At 41.1% G+C, this 22688-nt stretch overlaps 1 protein-coding gene across 3 annotated transcripts; it reads right to left on the reverse strand.

Annotated features, from left to right (window-relative positions):
* Positions 1-18771, reverse strand: LOC117265244 (solute carrier family 45 member 4). 3 transcript variants are annotated; one of them, XM_033639625.2, is made up of 14 exons: positions 18634-18771; positions 17112-17542; positions 16560-17002; positions 10788-10976; positions 10508-10687; positions 9057-9730; positions 8664-8813; positions 6480-6728; positions 6200-6319; positions 5909-6008; positions 5680-5760; positions 5408-5538; positions 4424-4492; positions 1-3452 (listed from the first exon to the last, which is right to left on the reverse strand). In XM_033639625.2, exons 3-14 carry the CDS (start codon positions 16774-16776, stop codon positions 3153-3155), a joined length of 2460 nt encoding a protein of 819 aa, XP_033495516.1. In that variant the 5' UTR covers positions 16777-17002; positions 17112-17542; positions 18634-18771; the 3' UTR covers positions 1-3152. The 3 variants fall into 3 exon arrangements, with proteins under 3 accessions (XP_033495516.1, XP_033495518.1, XP_078027641.1); XM_033639627.2 differs by having other exon boundaries at positions 16937-17542; XM_078171515.1 differs by having other exon boundaries at positions 8664-8810; positions 16560-17542.
* Between the last annotated feature and the right edge of the window lie 3917 nt (positions 18772-22688).

The raw sequence follows: 22688 nt of genomic DNA on the forward strand, positions 1-22688 counted from the left end.
TCCATTATAGTCTTTTTTTTTTTTTTTTCAAATAACTGGTACAAAAATACCTTGATCACATTGTACAAAAGTCTGTGCAGCAGCAAAAAGAACCCAAAATCACTTAAAAAAAAAACACCAGTGATTGGCTTTCAAACCAAAACATAGAATATCATCCTAAAAATCTTAACGTTTCTCTAAAAATCAAAACTATTTCAATAAGCCTGTTCCGAGAAACTCTTATTCAGTACGGTAGTTTGGCACTAAATACGGAGTGTCTCCTCCAGTGTGAGATGGAAACGTCTCTGAAACATGTTAACCAGCTGAAGTGAAATTACATACCGAACTGACACCAAGTTAATGTGAAAGGAATGGAAGCGGTGGAGAGAACAGGAGGCTTTGGTTCACCTGCCTGTTTCCTCTGATAAAACTGTACAAAAGAAAGTTTAAATGTGTCCATGAAGGAATATTCCTGTTCTACTTTGATTCAGAGGGACTCATCTTTACACAAAAGCTGGAGATTTAGTATCTCACATTGCTTAGAAAACATAACCAACAGCACACACCCCATGTCACACACACACAAGCAGAGTCTGCGTTATTATTCACGGGGAAATTAGTGATTAAGTATGTCATTTTGTTTTAATTCTCTCAACACTTCCCCTTCAATATATGATGAAAAAACAAACAAACAAAGGATTGTCCTTTTGTAGTGCTTGTAAAACAGCCTGTGTAAACCTGGAGGCTGTAAAGGCTCATTAATACTCAACGTTAGGTACACATACACACACAGACGGGACTTTCTGTCCGTACTTTGTGTTCACGTTGTTCATGTTTCTGCACGTTCGGTGGAAGCTTGTGGACGGGGACAAAGCAGAGCAGTGCCACCTAAAATTGTGGGTGTGGTGTAGCAAGACACAGGACACAACAAAGACCACAACAGACCACTGCCGTCTACCACGCCGCCTCCATTAAAGGATAAATTATTGCGACCTCCCCCACCATCTTCATGTTTGTTGTAAGAAACTTCTGACTTTGCTCCCTGGTGGATGTATTTATGTCCACATAAGGGACACATGGAAGAATAATGGCAGTAATTGTCAAAAATGAATGTGTCTATTTTCATACATAAAGGGATTATAAATGGGCCCTAAGTCCTTGGTGACAGCGATCACACCATAGAGGACATTTTTCTGTCATCACAGGCAAAGTGATGAAAGCTAGCAGGAAACAAGGTCCCAACAGAGGCTGTTGGCATCACCCATAAACGGGTAAAGACGTTTCTTAAGGGCTTGATGATATTAGAGATCTTGCTTCAGTCAGATTGTAAAATTCACGCTGTAAACCAAAAATTTGTGCAATATTTTCACTAGTTTTCACTCGTGCTACCTCCGAGTACAACAAGGAGGAAAGTGAACCAAGAAGATCCTGTGCTTTTTCTTTAAGGTTCATTTGGTAAAAACAGCCCAGCCAAGGCAATTTCACGTTTGCATAGATCAGCTGTTAGCCTTGCATTTAGGTCCTCTCACCCATTCAATATGCAGCATTATGGGCTTCTGAAGCAGCTTTAGACCATGTGACATTAAACCTTCCTAATTAAAAAACATAATGCACCGATTACGCTGCTCTGGGTATTTAATCTAACTCATGTTTAAGAGTTATGAGGTTCTGCTGAAGATGAGCCTTCAGAGAGGAGAGACTGGGCCTGCCAACAGAAACAGCAATCCCTTTGAGACAGCGCATTTCTGTATTTTTTTGATTGACTAGATATGTACCACGATGAACAGGTTTCCAATTTCCAATGTGTGTGGAATGTTATTTTCAAAAACGTCTTTTACATTCAGTAGAAAGCAAAACAAATGCCACCTCCAAAACAAATCACACTGAAACCCAAAAAACACTTGAGGTCAAATTGGAGAGGCCATGACACTATTATTTAAGGCGTAAATTCACAAAAAAAAAAAAAAAAAAAAAAAAAAAATCCTTGTTGAGACGGACTTAATAATTTAAATAAAAATCAGTGTAGATAACAGATCAGTGGTGCCAAAAATACATCATCACAGCTGCTGGTGAAATTACTTAACTATATGTTATGTTTCATGTGTGTCATGGCATGAAAGGAGAATATCGCATTCAGAATTTTAGTATGTTTTTGTACAGGCGTGAAAACTTGCCATGTAACAGATTCCAACAGTGTAAATGTGAATAAAAAAGTGTTTGATGTTAAACTGTTTTGTTAAGTCTGCAGCAAATGTGGAAGGCTTTACCTGTAGTTTGGAAACTTCCTGGCATTTATAAAACTTAGGTGTTCTATTAACAGACTGGAGCTAATCATACATCAGTAGTCAGTCTACATGTAATGCAGAGGTACACACTTTTACAGCACTATGATTGTCCATTCAGCGTTAAGGAGCAGCTTCTGTGAAGTTAAATATCCACTGACGTTATTCTGCAGCATCGGTGTGACAGTACTGTTCAGGAGTGAGACGGAAAGTGCTCTGTGTGCTTCCCATTTGTGTTTTCACAGTAAAGGCTTACGTTTGTTTCAGTAGTCTTAGTTTCGACAGTCATGTGGCTCTTAGGGCCCTATCTTACACCTGGTGCACAGGGCAGCGCAACTGTCATTGCTTGTTTCAGACCGATGAGTTGTCTTTTTCCCAGGGCCCTGTTTAAACTATCTATAGCACATGGTCTAAAGTGCAGGGCCCAAGTGGATTTAGGGTATGTTCAACAACTTTTGCTTGTTACATGGCGCATAATATGGGTGCAAAATAAGGCACATTTGCTGCTAAAACAATGTAGGCTGTGAACATGACAATTGTGTCACTCTGAAACTAAAATGAGGGTCCACTGAGCTGTGCACCACTTTACACAGACTGTAAGCTCGAACCCTGAGTGTTTTAATGGCGTACTTCTATCCATCTAACCATGCAAACATTTATTCGTTTTAAGGTTGAGGTAGTAATAAGTCAAGCATAGCAGCCCAACACTGAGGTTGTTTCGTCTTTTCAGTCCTTTACTCCAAGAAGATAATCTAACTTAATCTATCCCACCCAAACTTCTGTAGACCCAAGTCAGCTTTAGGACATATTTTCCCTCTTTCATCATCTCTCCTTCTTCAGAAAGGCACAGACATTTGGTACCATCCCCACATGCCGTGGCTTGTGCGACGTTCAGGCAACAGAGTGATTCTCTGTCTTCTTCAAACTATCTCTGTCCATGAGGTTCAGCAGAGCCAGCCTCGGGTCACTGGTCCTTCCTCCATTTGGGTCTAAAATTCCAGGTAAACCCACCAAACCCTGCTCCTGCTCTGAGCTGCTGGGCTCCATATCAGGATAAATGACGAGGAAACAGGCAGTAAGGAAGCCGAGGAAGGCGCCCCCAGAGGCCACTGCAGGAATGACGCGCACACTGCCAACTGCATCTACAACAGCTCCAAGGGCCGATGCAACCAAAATCTGGCTGATATAGACCTGGAGGTTAAACGAGACAGAATGATTCAACATCATAGTATACACTGTAACGACACTCACGTTTTCCGTAGATTCTCATCACCACATCTAGAGTAGAAAGCTGGATCACTTTAAGTCCCCCTCCACTCAAAAATGTGTTTTTCTTATGTTTATGTCTCCTAAAATATCTGACCTTCACTATACTGACTTGTATCTGTGCTAAGTCACAAGAGGGGTGTTTTCACATACCTCCACTGAGTGTCTGTCCACTTCCCTAAAATCTAAAATTCTCCAAGCAAATTAGATTAGATAGGTCACTTATATGAAAGCCAATCTCTGTCTAATAGACTTCGACACAACATCGCAAAGAATCTGAAACCTCCAGCAAAGAGCAGACTTGTCAGTACAGGGAGCAGAGTTAGCATAAGCATAGTGAAAGTTCTGACAGTAAACATGGCAGACTGTGCGGTCTTTAGATGTAAACCAGACTCTGGAGCTTCCTTCTACTATCTACCAAAAACCCTATCATAGCAGATATTATTGTATGTTTCACAACCAGTAACGCTGTGTCAGCCAGAGCCAGTTAGCCTACAAGCTAACAAACAACATTAACAAATAAATGATGCTAACGTTGTACTTATCATTCTGACACATCTGCTAGTCACCAATTTTGGTGCATAACGAGTTCTAGTCTGGGTCTGACTGAGGCTAAAACATGTATGGCTGAATGTCTCTAATGTTTCCTCTAATGCTAACTCTAGCTATTGTCATGTGCACTGCTCTTTCACCTGTCTACCTAGCGCAAGCAGTGCTGGAGAAAGTGTAAAGCAGAAAGCTGAAAGAAAAACCTACAGCAAGCAAGCGTTTTTTTTTTTTTACTATTATGTGGGAAAAACATCTGAAACTAAATATGCATCAGCATATTTTACTATAAAATGTGGAGGGGGACTTTGAGTTTGGAACTGATGGGAAAAAACAGTATGAGTGCTCACCTGGCAGGATAAGATAGCGCAGTCAATACCAAAACCTCTTCTTGTGTTTGCTGGACTGTGGTGAATGTACTGAGCAGAGGAACAACAGAGGAGAGACTGTCACTTCAGCTGCATATTTCAAAGATTGTCACTGTGTAGGGTTTTCATGACCTAGTGTTTTAGGCTTTTAGGATAACGTTAAACAGCATCATGACGTTGACTAAGCTTACACCATCCTTCAATGCTTTGGGGCAGACCTTAAAAGAGTACTACACCTGCAAAATTACTCTCTGGATATCAATTACTCACCGCCTGTTACCTTGAATTCATGAAGAAAACTATTTTTCTCACATGCCTCCATTGTGAATGGAGAATCAAAACAAGGCGAACATGCTACATGAATTGAAGCAATCAGGGTACACATTTAACAACAGCAAAACTACATCAAAACATCTGTTAGAAACTCTCACAAAACTCCTGCAGTATAACTCAACTCTCATTTATCCAGTCGTTTGCTCAGTACTTTGCAAACACATGCATTTTTTCTAAAACCTTCTGCTACCTTACGCCCTGAGTATGCCTGAGCACGCACGTATGAGCTCTACTTGATGCTACCTGGCCGTGCATCAGACCGTGTACTGGCATGTTTTAATTCCTAATGTGTTTGGGAAGTACAAACGACTAGATAAATGAGACTTGGATTAAAATGCATGAGTTGTGTGAGAGTTTGTTAACTGATGTTTTGTTTTGCTGTTAAATGTGGACTGTGTTTACTTCAATTCATGAAGACTTTTTGTCTTTTTTGGATTCTTTGTTCACTGTGGAGGCATTTTGTTAACTGCAAAGCTCCGACTGATATACCAATGCTATATGATACTCAGAAACTCTAAAATATGGATGTTTTTTGTTTGTATGTGTGTGAAGTACATGCTCCATCTCATGTTTTAATGTGTGGGGACACAATGTGTGCATGGATGTGTGTGTACTGTCAGTTTGTGTACATACCTCTTTGATTTCATGGTACTGCCCGAGTAATGCATAGGGACAGTAGGAGATACTCATGGAGATGATGCCCATGCTACTGATCATCACCATGGCAACATAAACATTAGGAAAGATCGCCATGACAGCAGTTCCTAAGGTTAAAAAGATGAAAGCTGTTTCAATTCATTACATTTAACTTCATTCTGTGCAGCTATTACAATACACAACAGCTCCCAAATCCACTGTACTTCACTTTATTATTGTCAGCAGTTAGTTTTACTGTGGCAGCTGACCTAATGAGAATCCCAGAGTTCCAACAATGTAGATGATCTTAATGCTCAGATCAAAATTATCCAGGTACTTCTGAAGGATTGCTGAGTAGAGAGACAGAAAGACACAGAGAGAGAAATATCAATTAATGAAGATAGTGTAGGTATCACTGACCACTTGTTTCGTATGTAAATACAGCAGTAAGAAGATTTAAATTAAAATCTAAACATCAAAACAGTGTCTGTGTTTTACCAGAGCAGACAGCAGCAGTGGCAGCATAGACCACCAGGCCCCAGCAGCCCATCTGTACTCCTCTGTGATAGTTCAGTAGCTCTGTGGAATTAGCTGGTGCCTGAAAAAAGCAGAATCATTTCAGTAATGAAATCGTATACACTTGACTTGACAACTCACACCGTTATGTTTATATGTTTCATGCATCATGAAGCGTGCTGGGTTTATTCATCTGTACTGCTCTACTGTGTGGTCTTAGCAAAACTGACGGTGTGTGAAGGTGAAGGTGTGTTTGTGTGCACGTGTGTGTACCGTGGGGTCTCCGTCGTAGATGACTTGCCCCATGAAATCGGTGTAAAACACAGCTTCAGCTATAATAGAGAACCATGTGAGGAGGTGACACACACACAGTCTCCACAGCTGCTTCGGCATCTATTAAGGACAGGAAAGAAACAAGGAATTAAGACTAGCAGGTGAACATGAAGAAGGAGGAATACCACAAAAAAATCTGGTTAATAAATCTGCAAAAATGTTGTAAATGTGATCAGAGAAAAAATACATCAATATCAAAAACATTTGTAATTTACTTCACCTTCAACATGGATAACCAGAGCAGTCGAACAGTTGTACCCTTGTCTGGTCCTCCTTCACTGCTGGAGCCCTCAGATGACAGACTGCTAGCTGACAGCTGCAACTCCCGCCTGTCTGCACGCAGCTGGAGTTCACTCAGATCATTCAGGCTGCGGGATGTGGTGATTGGCTGAGGGCTTGATGGCGCTGTCCTTCGCAGTCGATGGCGCTGTGATCCCACTCGTCCGTAGTAGGAGAAGGTGAAAGAGGGCTGAAGAGAAATAAGACTACCATAAGCTTTTTAACATTTGCACAATCAGTACAGCGCCTGTTCGCCTGTTCGGAGCGGGCCGATTGCTTGGTCTGTTGTATTGCTGCTTTCAGCTTTCTTGAGTCACTCATACAAATAACTTTAACCTCAGCAGTATGCTTCCTTGGGTCCTGACTTCTGAGTAGGGTTGCAGCGGTATGGTGGCTTCAAGGTATACCGGGATATGAAAATTGACGGTTATCATACTGTGAACATTTGCTTATCCCGGTACTAATATAAAAAGTCAACTGGATGGAAAATCTAACCTCTAATTTAGTTATTGGGAGACTTTTACACGTACTTCTATTAAAATATGGTAACAAGTTTAAATTCTCGTGATAAAAGCTTTGTTCAAATTTTCATCCCTTTAAGGGTAATAACAGGTAGTAATAATAATAATTCTGTAATACTGTGAAACCGGGATATTTTCTGAGACAATTATGGTACCGTGTACATCTCATACTGTTGCAGCTTCACTCCTGAGCAATACCTTGCATTCATGTAGTGGCTAAACAATCTTTAAAATGAGTTCTCTGCTGGGTAAATTCTTGTGAACACCCCCTTAAGTTGGAACAAGAACTCAGGAAGCGAAAATTTGGGTCAAATTTTTGCCAAGTTGACGTCATATTATGCAGAGACATGGTGAATCAATATTTTAAAGCAATATTTTAGTAGTTTTAGGGGATGTACTGGTGCAGCAACAAGTCAGGGACAAAATCACTTTGCAGCATGAAAGTTCAAACTGTTATCTATGTGTTGTTCAAATGCTCTGATACATAAAATACAACACGTCTTCTTTGTAGCATCCATGTTGTTTCCACATTATGACTTACAGCTCATTAATAAACCAAAGTCAGAAGAACAACTCCCCAACTCTGGAAATGGGACCATCTGAGGAGCATATCAAAGCAGCAATACACCTGGGCCCCAAACAGCAGATCTATTATGATGTTTAGACAACAAAAATACTGAATCAATAATGTACAAAGGGCAACTCAGCAGTATATCACTTACTGTGTACTTCCACTTCAGAGGTTAACATTGTGCACCTACTACTACATTTACCTGACAGAGACATGCTGCTTGTTATGTTGCAGATCCAGATTTTACTCACAAGATATAATGTTTAAAATATGATGCATCATTATTCATCTAACTATCCAGCATTACATCAGAGCTGAAAGCTCCACCTTATTCAGACGTTAAGTACATTTAGGTACATTGTGCTGATAATGCTTCTCTGCCACTCTTCACTTCAAGTAAGTGAATGCAGGACTTTTACTGTGCAGTTAATGGATTAACCTCAGAAAAAAAGTTTGACTAATTCTACCACTGCAGATAACCTACTAACATTCCCAGTAAAAGGAAGGATGAACAGTGAAGCCAGATGACTTTGGCCTGGGGCCCCCAAATCACTACATAAGCCCCTGAAAAACACACCCGACGTGGATACTTGTGGTCAGAAACACAGGTGAAATACACTTAGCAGAGGTAATAATTTACAAAAGGTGCACCACCACCATGTTTATACAGTAGAGCACGGATTTAATGAGGTATTTTGCTGGAGGGAATGTTACTAGTGTTGTAAGTTAGTATGGCAAAGAAAACCACACCCGTGTCGTGGCAACTCAAGGTCAGAAACACAAGTGAAATACACTCAGACATGCTCGACCCTGCAGAGCCCTGAAACCCCGCCCCCCTCTGCTAGACGGAGCCCTGAGCACCGTTCACTTGTTTATTTAAAGTTTATCAATATCAAAATAGTTATCCAAAGTGTGCCAAATTCTACACTGCACGTCCTTGGGCCCCGAGAAATACACCCGCCAAACACACACACATACGCGAATGTTTGTGACTATTACAGAAAGTAATTCAAAATGGTAACTGCAATTGTACCTGTCTGTAGAAGGTGTGTGGGTATGGCCGTGATGAAACGGAGGTGTTGGAGAGGCGGTTTGGCGGCTTAGTAGAGGAGTGGCCTTTCACTGCATTGGAGTGGTCAGAAGAGGACAAACCTGCACTGACACCATTGGCAGCCTTGACCTGCTGAGACAGGAGAGAGAGACACAGACAGATGTATTAAAGACACAAAGGGAAACTGAAGACATGAGACTACATATGTGAAACACAGTACAGAGGTTTTCTGTCTCTGAAGAGTTCCTAATGTTGCCTAATGAAAACTAGGTTTAAAAAAAACATATCACATATCAAATAACTTGTTGATGTTGACAGTTGATGACATTTGTTCCCAACACAAATAACATGTGCCACCGCAGCAGCTAATTTCACCTGTGTTTTCAGATGTGAGTCCTTTGAACTGATCTGGAGAGAAGGAGGGCCGTTTGTTGGACCCCTGAGCTCAGGCCAGGCTGGATATATCGGCTCTAAGATCCCCATCCCATCATTTAGGGCAGGTGCTCCACCAGAAGGAGATGACGAGCCAATACTGTGGTCTAATTGCTTGAACATATCTTCTAGCTCTCCCTGCGTCTCTGGTAGAAAGTGATGCACCTCTGGCAGGAAAAGTTGCGAGTCCGGATCGAGGTCAGAATCCAACTCGATCGTAGCATCTGGCATGGCTAGGACTGAATCGCTTTTACTCCGCACTCGCTCCACAGCAAGGAAGTCCATTTCCCCCTCCTCAGGATCTGATTGGTTGTCCTCTTGGGACAGGGCTCGAGCAGAGGCATCTTCCTCTGCGATCACATCAAGTAAAAGTTGCGAGTGGCCGACGGGCCTGAGAGACAGCTGGCTGTTAGACTCCCCACTTCCTGTGACTTTAAGCTGGCTGGATGGCGCGAAAGGTTGCTCAGGGATACTGAACATGTGCAGTGTGACAGAGATGATGAAGACGATGCCTGCGAACAGGAAGAGGACCTGTTCCTGTGATTTGAATGCTTGGCCCAGAGCTGTGCCAGTCCAGTCTAGACCACCCAGCATGTAGCCCACTGCTCCACCGAGTCCTGGAGAGACAGACAGGTATGGACACAAATACACAGGTCAGTTATTGTGCAGGTATGTGACAATACCAGAAATTTAGTGGTTGAAAATACCAGTGGAATTCCATTATTTTTGGTATCAACAAAACAATAAATTCCATGTACTCAAACCCAAAGTACATGTCTATGTGGGTTTATGAGATTTTGGGGGGTGAGGAAACATATTAATATAGAGCCTACAGTGTATTAACATATTTCTCCTCCACTGTGTTGCTGTTCAGCGCTTGTACATGTAAGATGTGACAGTTGGTTTTTGTGGGAGGCCATTTGTCTGGCCAAATCCACTGTAATTGGATGGCTGGGTAAAAAGTGACAGTGATGAGTGCAGCGCTCAAAAGTTGAACATTTTTCAACTCTAGGCAACTGTTAAAAAATAAAAATAAAAATTCAAACATGCAGCGCTCTTGCAGAATAGATGCACAGCACCTCGTCAAACTGCTGCCTGTGTAGCATAGTGTAAATACGCAGCTCTCCCACTGCAAAGAATTAACAGAATATGCTGGCCTCAGGAAAAATGCTTTTCTTTTCAACATGTGGAGGCGGAGCTGTCACTGCAGGTGCACTTTTTGCCGTCTTACATGTGTTGTTGTTTTTCTTCCTTTGGCATTTAACCACAGACTACAACAGTTGGTGCCTCGTCAGGTCTGGAAGAATTACATCCCTGGTACCTACAGTACTGTTTTTTAATAGCTAATATTTATACAGGTTCATATGGATGGTCTGTGTCTGTGCATGTCTTACCAGCAGAGAAGGCATGGATATTCAGGGCCATATCTTGCTCTTCAGTATCGGCAACATCAAGAAGGTAAGCTCTGATTGGTCCCTCAGAGGCATCAGCACAGAAGTCCAACACCACCACGCCTACTACAGTGAGGACGATGCCAATCGGCTGGCTGCTGGGACTATCACCAACGGAGAGGCCTGACAGAACACCACAAGGTATATACACAGATAAAGATGGGGCCAAACATTAACTATTATAATTTGTAAGTGGTGATCTCCTTTGAAACCTTCTACTCACCTATTAACGATCCATTTAGGAACAGCGCCACTCCCAGCAGCACACCTACACACAGGGCCAGAATGAACGGTCTTCTCCGGCCCCACCGCAGAGTACATCGGTCACTGGCTGAGCCAATCACAGGTGTGAAGAGGAGACCCAGGATAGGACTGAGGAACCAGGTTAAACTGTAATATTGCTCAGGAAGACCTAAAAACACACACACACAAACAAATTCAAGACAAAGAAACCTGTTACAGGCCCGATCCATTTCTTACTCTCACCCCTATCCCTCATTTTTCTAGTGCACCTCGCAACAGAGTTACAAGTTTAGTGGTTGAAGTCTTCCCCTGTAAATGAGACAGCCCTTCAAGACCCTGATACGTCATCATCACTTCACTGATGCCGTTTCAAATATGGCAAAAAATGGTATTATCACAATATATGTTTTTTTATCTAATGGAGATAGAAAAGCAAAGAGGCTCGTGATTTGTTCACAACTTGAGTTTCATGCTGTCAATCAATCATCAAATTGAAAAGAACACTGCGTCATTACAAGACTGCTAGCATTGCTCTATAGGCTACAGTAGCAACCCCTGCTCCTACCCTGCCAGTCTGCACTAATATCAGCGGTAACAAATGTAACGTCAGCTGGCTAGCTAATTAGCTATCAAGACATCAGCATACTGCCAGTGTTTTTTGTTGTTCTTGTTGTAAAGAAAAAGACCATAATATATTAACACAACATTAAACTAAAACTAGTACTACTACGATGGTTATTGTAGTTTTTAAATCTTTAATAATTAAATAATTCATTATTAATAATAATTTCAAACACTCAGTTTGGAGTGTGCGTCTGAAAAACCTCCATTGGGAGGGCCACAAAGCTGTGACACTTTGCCCTACAACTCTATCCCAACACAGCCTGCCTCTAGATGTTCTGTTTGATAATATGCTAACTGGCTAACTAGTGTCTTGAATCTGTCCTGCTGGTCTTCCAGGTTCCCTTTTTCAATGACGAATACAGGCTACCGCCGCTCTCCAGGTAATGACTGGAGAGTTATTTCCTCTCACGCAGGTGCAGTATGTATGCGCTGGTTTGCTGTTGGCTGTAGTCTTTGCGGTGGGTTTGAGTCCAACTTTTTGGCTGACAAACAGGCGATGTGAGACGACGCAAAATTCATTGCCACTAATTTTTTGATGTTGGTTTGGTGTGTCTGGGCCTTAAGTGGTAGGGGCAAAGAGTGTGTTAGGATTGAGTCACAGTATACTTTAGTTAGACTAGATGAAACCATATTTTTTTAAATTTTAGTCAGGACTTAAAATGTCATAGTGCTTTGACTTGCATACTGTGCCTCTATCTTATCACATCTGATCACAAGGTTAAATAAGCTACATCATTACAGCAACATATTGTATATTGCTGAATTGTCTGTGCTTTCACAATATTATAGCCCTGGAGACACGCCAGTATTTCTGAAACAATGACAGTTAAACAGAATAAAAGACATAGGAGGACATTTAATGACAATGCAAACAGAAAAACTGAGGGAAATGTGTTACATGCAGAAACGTTATAACACTTCACTAGTGATTTTGTTCTGGCAGTATAAAAACTTTGCTGCATCAAATGTACCTTTGCCTTGCATGTTCATTTTGCACCCGAAGCACCATCTTTCTGCTAAGGCCAGAAACATGGTCTTCTTACACTTGTCTTTTTACCTTCTGTTGTGATGTTGAGATCTGTGAAACTTCTTCATTGAGTTTAACTTGATTGTTGTCTTTAAGGGCTTAAAAAAATCTTCATGCTGTGTCCCGCCATCTTGGTACAAATCTCATCATTAAGCCAACCCATTCATACGTTTGTCATGCAGGGACTTGCAGGAATAACAAAAACAGTAGATGTCTTGGTAGAGAAGTAGCTTTAAAAAAGTTTTCACTAAACAAATAGGTGAAAGTCTTCCTTTGTTTATTTGAAAAAGCATAGCACATGACAGCTCTTGCATACCAATGCATAGCTGAAGAACCACTAGTGCTCCTTTACCAACAGCTTTCAGGATGGCAGGAACAGATCAGATAACAAGGTGGCCTGTTACAACAACACAACACAGAAATATGCACCAACCAGAGAGGAAAGTGGCGAAATCACCTCCAGTTGGCCAACATAAGATAGAACAAGACTTCAGCATGCACTGCAATCAGGAAATGCCCACCCTTTTATTGCAGCTATTTTAATGCCAACATGGTTTGACAATTTTAAGTGAACCAATTTGGACCAAATGCATGTGAAATTTATGAGACTCAGACAATACACCATCAGCTGTGAGTTAGATTAAAAAAACAACTGTCTCCGCTGGATGACAATATTCTGATTTTCCACCCCTTATAAAGTAGTGGTTTCAGCATAAAAAAATCTGATGGACTCAGACCCAGTCAGCTGGCTGGGTGAGAAGGCTGGTTCTCACGGGAACAACATGTTACCCATGGTGCCTTGCTCTGCTCCTGTCTTCCCTCTCCCTTAAGTCAACAAAACAGCAGATAACTTCCTTGCAGTAGGAAAAACATTGCTCTCTGTCTGTCTTTCCCATTGCCGCTCACCCTCTCTCCTGTCAATGGGCCGACAGCAAGACTTGGAAGCAGTTTTTTTATGAGTGGGCCTCCGTTTTGTTTGTCTCATGCATGTGGATGAGGATGCACGTGCAAGCACATCAGGTGTGTGACGGTATACACACTCAAGCCAAGTCTATCCAATTGTTTAATGAGGACAAAAATGAATTCAGTGCGCTTGTTAACCCTCAAGAACAAACACACAATGCAATTCATTGAGCAACACTGAGTGGCCGCACAACTTTTATTTGTTTAGAGGAAAACTCTGCAGGGCACCTTTAAGTCAAACCATGACACACTCAATATGTAGATTTGTGCTGAAGGAAGGCTTTGTTAAACATACAAACAAGCATACCTGGTATTAACATGTGTCCTGACTGATGTGACCAGCAGTGAACAAGCTTGTCTGTTCATACCTGGCACTGGAATGCATCTCCACAAGCATCTCAAGTGACCAATTGTTATTGGGTCTCACTTCCCACTCTATATCCTTTCACATTCATTCACCATCATAGGAGACTACTGCTGCGGACAGAGAGAGAACGCCTGCACACACCCTCGCAGGGCTAACTTCAAGCATCCCACAGCTAACATTACCTAGCAGTTTTAAATGGTATGAGTCAAACTGTTTTGGAGTCTGTGTGAGTTTTCCTATGACTGTTCAACAGCTGCTGATGCTGTGTTAGCTCATGCTAACTGGGTAGACGTTTTAACCCTTTGCTGGGAAGAGAGAGTCTCCGGAGACGGTCCTTAAGTGCTGTGTTTGCAGCTACGGAAAGTGGGGAGTAGGATAAGCAAGAATGCCAGCTGAGTAGGTGGTCCTTCAGCGTGGCCAAGAATGCATTAGCGTACACACTGCTGAAAACATATACAGCCAAGACTACCTCTGAATGTGGTCTGAGCTATCAGATCCCAAGATGCATTGAGGTTGCACTGGATGCATCCACATCTGTACTTAAAGCTGTCCATGTGTAATCCGGTCTCCCAGGACGCTTGTTAGGACCAGGTGTAAACAAGCCCTTTGTGTGTATTTATAGTGTTGTTGACTATAGCAAAGTAAATCCTATAAAAACACTGCTGGTGTTTCAAACTAGTAGTGCTTCCTCAGGCTTAACATGTTAATGTTTCTGAATGTGGTGCTGCCAGAAACTGCTACAACACCGCATGTAAAGAGCAATGACGCAAAGAAACAGCTACTATTTTCTTAGCTGGTTTTGTTTTGGATGTACATACCTCTCCTTTTAAAGTAATCCACTAAGAAAAGATTCATCCCAAACAATAAGTGTGACAGGTTCTGTTCAACTACTTCAGAGCACTCACTCTGAAGGTCTAGCTTTGGGCTTTATGCTATGAAAAAAAAAGCACTCTGTAAATCAAACTACAAATTTAACTGCCTCGATGCATGCAGAGATTATTGGTACAATAACCAAGCAAAACTGGTGGCCTAAAAAATGCTTACAAAAACATCCTGAACAGGGTTTGCTTGAAAGATAACACAATCTTTCTTACAATATTGTGAATAGAGAGGAAAACAGAGGGACTAAAATGTGCTGTGTTAGACATTCTTGTCATACCTTGCCAGGGGAAAATGCCTTTGTTCCATTTCTGCTATGGTGGCAAACCTGACATCTAACTGCATAGCCCCTGGTTGGCTACTACTGGGCAGACAGGTTACATGATACAGCGGCACAGCTAGGGAAATCAGTCAGTCTGGCTAATGAAACAACAGCCTGATTCCCCAGTGTTGGTGCTGTTACCTGACAACTGTTACAGCTGGGATTTAGACTGATGAGCATCTCTTTTTGGAATCACTGCGCTGTGTTTCAACACAAACCAAACCCATCTATTCTTCTATACATAAAATGAGGAACAGCACTCACAGCTGAATCTGGGCTAGCAGTCAGTGTGGGTCTTTCCTGACACTAACCAGGGGAACACTGCCACAAATATATCACAAGAAGCCTGCAGGGTAAACAGAGCATGCTACACACTTCACCCAGTGCAAACACCAGCTTTGAAACATCATATGGCTACACTGATAGTATTATAACTCTACCAACGTGTACCTTCAGTGAGAGGGATCTAATAACTCTGCTACCTCTGAATTATCAGTGGCACTAACTCTTCTCTTATGTACAAGTTGTTCTGCTAATGTCTCTGTCCCACACTTAGCACAGTTGTATTCTGTCAAAGATTCACTCTGACATGGTGCTCAAAATGAAGGGCTGCACTGTCACAGAATATTTATTGCAACCACAGTTTTGTCTTCAAACATTTAAATGAACATGATTGACTGTGACGTTAGTATTTAAAATGCATGCTCCGCTCATAAACACTGTTTTCATTTGGCTGCATTCTGGGATGGTAATTTAATTTCTAGTTAGCCTTTATCTTGATCAGAACAGGGATAAAAGGGATCTTCAACGTTTTTCAGGCCAAGGACACCTTAGCACAAAGACAGACAGAGCAGGGACCACCTACTACACATTTGTATAAAACTGGGTTGCACTTGAGATTATTCTGAGTATTTTCAAGTCTTCTTTCTTTTGCGCTTGCCTGTAGCTGCTAAGTCAGCAACAGGTGTAGCATGGTTAGGTGCACTAGCCTCACCCTCTGCACTTTTGCTGTGGCTCACAAGAATGTCTGTACTCTCACTGCAAATTGGCTAATATGTAAGTTAAGCAATAACTAGTTCACCTCACTGTTAGCCAAAGACAGGTGCCGCCATTTAGTGTTAGCTAGCCCACGATTGTGCAAAGACTCATAGGTAACAGTTCACCTTTCATCAATGATGTGTACTGTAAATGAAATGTTAAAAAGATGCAGTGTGAAGAAGGACAAGTCTTATTTTGATGCAAAGATTTGTACAGTAGCAGAAATGTAGCATAGCATGGAAGTGAAAGCAGTGCTCTGCTTACTGTGAAAGTGCAGTAGAGATATTTGTCCCTAAAGTCAATGAATAATCATCTTAATACTGATCAAAATAATCATAGTTATCATTTTGACCATAATCGTGCAGCCCTATCACAGTGTGATGGTTAAACTTAGTTTGTGGAAATTCCAGGGCTGCCAATAATGCTGAATTTTTAGATGCAGACGTCTACAACAAGGTGATATTACTACAACATTCAACATAGAGAAGAGTGTGTCTGTCTGTGTCTACATGACCATATTGCGTCTCCTTACCTATCTGCAGCAGCACTGGCGTCACCAGAGCTGTCTCCATGGCGTAGCAGAACTCACGTCCAAACATCACCGCCCCGTGCATTACCCAGCGATGTAGAGGGATCTGCATACCTCTTCCTTCTTCCTCCACCTCCTTCTCACTCTCTTCCGCATCTTCCTTGGGTTTAATCTTCTCCAGAAGACCAGAAGGCTCCCTCTCCTCTGCCATTCCTTCCATTACAGTCTTGTAATTGGTTTGTTACGCTGAATGGTTGGTTTATATCAGTGTGTACTACCTATTGCTACTATTTTCTATATGTGTGAGCAAAACTATATTATGCTATTATAATATGCTAACAAAACATGTAATGCCCATGGTTTTCATCTTGATCACTTACTGTGAAACAGAAGCCAAAGATATCCAGAATAATTGATCACAGAGCATCTCTGCTGGTCAGCGCCTTCTGGGTTCAGAGTCAAAGAATTGCAAATAATTGAGTTGGAGGCTGGAATCATCGTTATAAAGAGGTTAATGTGTCCAAAAAATTGATGTGGTAAAAACAAATTCCATACATTTTATCCCATGGCCATCATGCTGATAAGTCACCAGTTGCACAGTTCAGAAGCTCAGTGGGAGAGCGACGGTGTTCCTCTCTTGGAAATTCACAATTCAGGAAAAAAGGCAGAGAAGTTGTGCGTAGCTCCAGAGGTATGGGGAGGAGCAGGGGCAGAAGAGGTGGGAGAAGGGGAGTGGCGATACGTGTGTGCTGAGTTCCAGTATCTGGGTTTGTGGTGAGTTGTGGGATAGGTCTGTGAATGTGTTTGCGGTGGCTGGTTAGTGTGTGCCGGAGATTGTGTGCCTGTAGAAGGATTGTGTAATATCAGAATGTGGCTCAGCAGAAGTCTTTGACTGTGTGTGTGTGCATGTAAGTGCACTTCCTGGCAAGTCAGAGTCATAGCATGTGGAAACTTCTTGGCATAGACCCACTGAGTGCTACAGCAACCTGCAGAAAAACACACTGGTTAGACAGTAAGCTAAAGCTCTAAAATAGTACGAAGGGTGGGATTGCCTTTGTGTTAACACTGGCTATCTTGAGTTATTTTCTTGCATTTATTGTATTTATTCTCTATAGTTACCAGAGGGCTCCCATTCGTAAAAATGTTTCAGGTCAGTTGGGAGACGAAATAAAAATTCTCTTGGCTTAATAAAAATGCTGCAATGCCCCAAAGTGCACAAGCAATAAATTTAAACTCACCATACAACTTATGCTGTTAAACCCAACTAAAGTTGTGTAATAAGTTTATAGATGGAACAGACATAATTTTACAGGACGGAAGGAGAAAAGGATGAAGCAATTTTGCCACACCTTATGACCCGGCTCTTAAAAATTCATCTGAGCTATGAACAAAAGCCACATTAAGAAATCAACCCTTGTTACAACACCTGAGATGTTGCATAATTTTATAACGGTAAAAAAAGGTAGCTTAGATGTGATTTAGGGAACATAGTTAACCTCATTTTTTTCTTGGCTTGGCTTGTCACTTTTACGCTGTGTTAGGTATTTTAATTACAGCTTAGGATACATATTAGTTAATGTTTAAACAAAATAAACCAAGTGTAAAAACGCGTCCCACAGATAAGAGATGAATTTTATGTCGTGATGACTTCAGAGTGACACAGTAACCTGCTCCTGACCAGTCTACACACGTCTCTAACAGCCTCTAATGTACAGATGAAAATGTGTTTGATTCATATATGTATGATGGGTGTTTTTAACCAGTAAGGACATGTTTAGCTCGGGGGCATCTCCCTTTAGAGTAACGCTGATTTACCTGAGCCACCTGACCACCTCCTCTACAGTCTACGTCATTAATAACGAGGCATTATCAGTCATTTTTAGCGTGTGAGGATGGTGCACACGGCGACACACGAACACCTGACTCTGGACACATTAGCATAGGTATGACTTGCGGCTAACGTTAACCGTTAACCGTTACCTCAGCGAGCTAATAAATTTCAGTTTGGCAGCTAACGTTAGCAAGTTACGACAGCGGGAGCCAGTTACATTAATAAAGACAGGAAGATCTATCATACCTGAGATGTTACTCCGCTGAGGTTAAGTAGTCCCGCGTTATGCCAAATTTTCGATAACGTGACAGTAAAACTCCAGGTTTGGGTTAGCAGCCTGGCTAACTGTGTGACCATCTGCTTCACTACACTCATCAATCTCATTGGTTTCCACAGTAACAAAGCGGGGCGTGGTCGTTAGGGGGACGCGTATGACGTCATCGGGATATTCACCTACGGTGGGCGGGGAATGACAATAATAAGAGTTCACTTAATTAGCAATAGTGATGAAATACAACTAATAATAATTCAAATAATAATTCAAATAATAATGTATTAATTTAATAATTTGAAAACTGAGATAATAGAACATTAGTTTTATTTTATTTTATTTTATTTCAAAAGCTCATCCCTCAAATATAAAACTAAGACGTATGAGACTGGTTTTATATTTCAGTAACACGGAAGAACCAGTAAACAGAACTCCCTTTGCACAGCCAGTCTCAAGGTCAAATACATTTGACACCAAAACATTCAATCACCCCCATTCAGGAAAGAAATATGACATCATTGCTGAGCATGAGGCTGCCATTGGGGGAACATGGATCATGCCATTGCCAGACACTACAAGGAGAAAAAATATGGGTCAGTCACTTCCCTTAAATTTGTTGGCATTGAAAAAGTACAGCCCAATCCAAGAGGGGGAAATATGATCAACCAACTTTTAAGAAGGGAAGCATTTTGGATCTATGAATTGAATACACTTGAGCCACATGGACTTAATGAAACATAGGATTTGATTCCTTTACTGTGATATAAATCTTAACATATCTCCCTCCACAGGTAATTTGGACCCATAGGGAGAGATGAGCCACCAGGTCCCTTGTCACTTCCCTGTCACGCCCCCTTTTCCATCCAACAGTGTAGAGGGACAGAAGTAGGACCTGCAGTCTGTCTCTCTTTATAAAATCTTGGTCTCAGTCATTTACATAATGGGATGAGGTTAAATCACACATTGTTCTTGTAACTCTTGTATTCTTTATGAATCTTGCTTTGTTTTTTGATCTATGTAAATTATATTTTGAAAAATGTTTTTGAAGAATGTGAAGGAAAAAATATTGAAAAAGAAAAGTGAAATAATTGTGATATTTAATCATGTGACTTAGCACACCTTTGAGTGAACAAACCTGAAGAAGCCACGGGCGAAATGCGTTGTTCCCTCTTAATAAAATCACTGTAATTCAGTTCAGTGTGCAGTGGTTTATGCTGATGATTTCAACATGGAAGAACTGTTTGCAGAACCAGAGAGCTGGTCTTTTTACATTATACATTTTTGACTCATTCACCAGACCTTCATCCATTAATGTGAGACAAGGAAAATAACTGTCTAAAAGCTGTCTATTTTATTTACACTGTACATGTAGTAGCCCAACTGGGATCAAGTGTTGAACATTTGCAATAGCTATAAACTCTCCATGCAGCACAGCAGTTATCAATCACTCTGTATTGGAACTATGTTAAATTGCATTGTCCCTGTCAAATAGATAAATACATTTAAATCTAAATTTAAAAAGATCATAAAAAGCAAAGCATTTGACTTGCTCGAACATGCCTTTATTTCCCCCATAATTTCTCCATTATACATTTAATGTGAAATTTTCCCTGCAGAGAGAGGTTCTGACTATTGTTGATGTGTTTACATAACAGCACATATTATCAAACTGTTGTTTTAATAAATCAAAAATGATTTACAGCCCAAACATTCACACTGTAGCTGCTTTTAGTCATCCAGGCAGTCTGCATTGAAATTTGGACTCTTAATGGTCTTTGAAAGGGAGTGCAATGCTGCCCTCTGCTGCACAAAAGTGGTTATCATTCCCAAATATTTTCTTGAAGTGGATCTTCTGGAGTGGCAACCATGTAATCCAGGCAAAAATAAAAAAATATATCAGTACCACTAGCCTTTCATGTCCAGGTATAGTCTGTTTAACATTTTGTTCCAACTGTTTATGGCTGAATTCCCGCCTGTTTGCACTCAACAAGGAAGTACAGTAAGAAGCTGATCCAAGTCCGAGTTCTGCTCTGATGAAAGGGATGCAAAGGTCCCAGGTAGGTATCAGGGTGGTCATCAATATCTTCTTTTATTAATACAAGCTCCTCCATCCTGGCCAGTTTTATGATATTCTGCATAACAGAAGCCACAGCTATCATTGTTGCTCCTTTTGCAGCTGCAACTGTGCTCACTCCCAGCCAGAGGGTTTATTTAGGGATTGTATGCAGTATGAAAATTTAAGATAGTGTTGCAACAGTGGTTTTTTGTTATGTTACCAAAAACTTTTTCAATTTCTAAAAATGATTTGACTTTGGGAAGTGTATTTGGATACTTGAAGGGGGAACTTGTGGTAAAAATTCATACATGTTATTATATAAGTAAACCCACCAAAATCCCCAAACTAGAGTGCTGAAACTCAAATATTTGATGTCACAGGGGGATGTTCTAAGTATACGGGCACATTTACTGTTTCAGATCTGATAACACTACAATAGAATAAAGCTCATTTGGGTATAAAAAGAAAACCAACATTATGTAGGTAAATAAAATCAGGTTCCTATTCACTGTCAATGAAGCAGCATCACAAGTTGGAGATTTACTTCACTGGTTTCTAACTTTGAAAGATACCTCCTGCTCACAAATATTGATTCCTTGGCCATATATATAACATATTGGAATTCTTAATTTAGGTGGTGTTCCCCTTTAAAGTTAAAATACATAAGATTGGAATGTGGACAATGTAAATTGCTTCAAATATGATTTTGTTTTTTACATTAGACTTGCTATTGTGTCACTCATAAGATTCAAGTAATAATTATACACGTAAGTCAGCTTTGTATCTTGCTGTGTTGTTTGAATTTGGCAGCAAAGATTGTCTAACAGTTGAAAAGTCATACTCTAAGTTCCAAGTCGTAGGAAGGTTTCTTGGCATGATAATAATAAAATAAAATATGTTGCAGACTGATTTGTCCCTTGTCAGTGTTGTAATCAATTCAAGTAGCTGATAAAAGTTTTTAGGTTTCTGGACCAGCTCTGTTGCTGTATTTTACTTTTACGTGAACAGGTATTATTATCATAATCAATTACAGTATGACTGTCAAAACTTTAAACTTTAAACTTTTAGATAACTTAAACATTACCTGGGGGCCAGCTGCTTCTAGCATCATGGGTAATGAAAAAAAACCCAAACATAGAAGTTATTCATTTACTTTCTAAGACCGCTTATCCTGTTGGGGGTTGTGGGGGTGCAGGAGCCTAGCCCAGCTGACATTGGGTGAGAGGCAGGGTTCACCCTGGACAGGTCACCAGACTATCACAGGGCTGACACATAGAGACACACAACTATTGATGCTACGGCCAATTGAGAGCCAGTTAACCTGCATGTCTTTGGATTGTGGGAGGAAGCCGGAGTACCCAGAGAAAACCCACGCTGACACGGGGAGAGCATTGCATGACCCTCCACCCCAGGGTTTGAACCAAGGACCCTCTTGCTGTGAGGCGACAACCGTGCTGCCCACATACAAGTCAGACAAACACAAATTGCTCGTCTTTCAGTTAAAAAGTATTCAACTTTCCACTGCTGTCAACTTTTCCCTTCTTTGCTGTGGCCATCTGCGACATAGCAAGGAAATGTCTATTGCTAGGTAACCATTCGATTGCTTTTTTACCGTCTGTTTATGAAAACACATTAGTTCCGTGTGCGTACTACTTGGTGCATGTCTAAAGACTGTATGATAGCCCTGTCATTGTGAGGTGAACAGAAAAAAATGCAGTGAATTTGCTTGAGTTATCAATGTCCTGTGGCAGACCACATATAGTATATTTTGAGAGATGTGCTAAAGGATGTTTAAAATCAGTCCACGGGCCACATTTGGGCCGGACTTTGGACATGCCTGCATTACAGCTTTGTCACTGGGCTTGTTATCACCGGTCAGCATGTTGCAGAATCCAGAAATATCAGCCACCTTTCCATGGGCGACTGTGACATCGCAGTAACTTTCTGTTATCTTCCCTCCATGTGAAAGGGGAT

This window comes from Epinephelus lanceolatus, chromosome 10 (assembly GCF_041903045.1).
Source record: "Epinephelus lanceolatus isolate andai-2023 chromosome 10, ASM4190304v1, whole genome shotgun sequence".
In the NCBI taxonomy this organism is placed as follows: Eukaryota; Metazoa; Chordata; class Actinopteri; order Perciformes; family Serranidae; genus Epinephelus; species Epinephelus lanceolatus.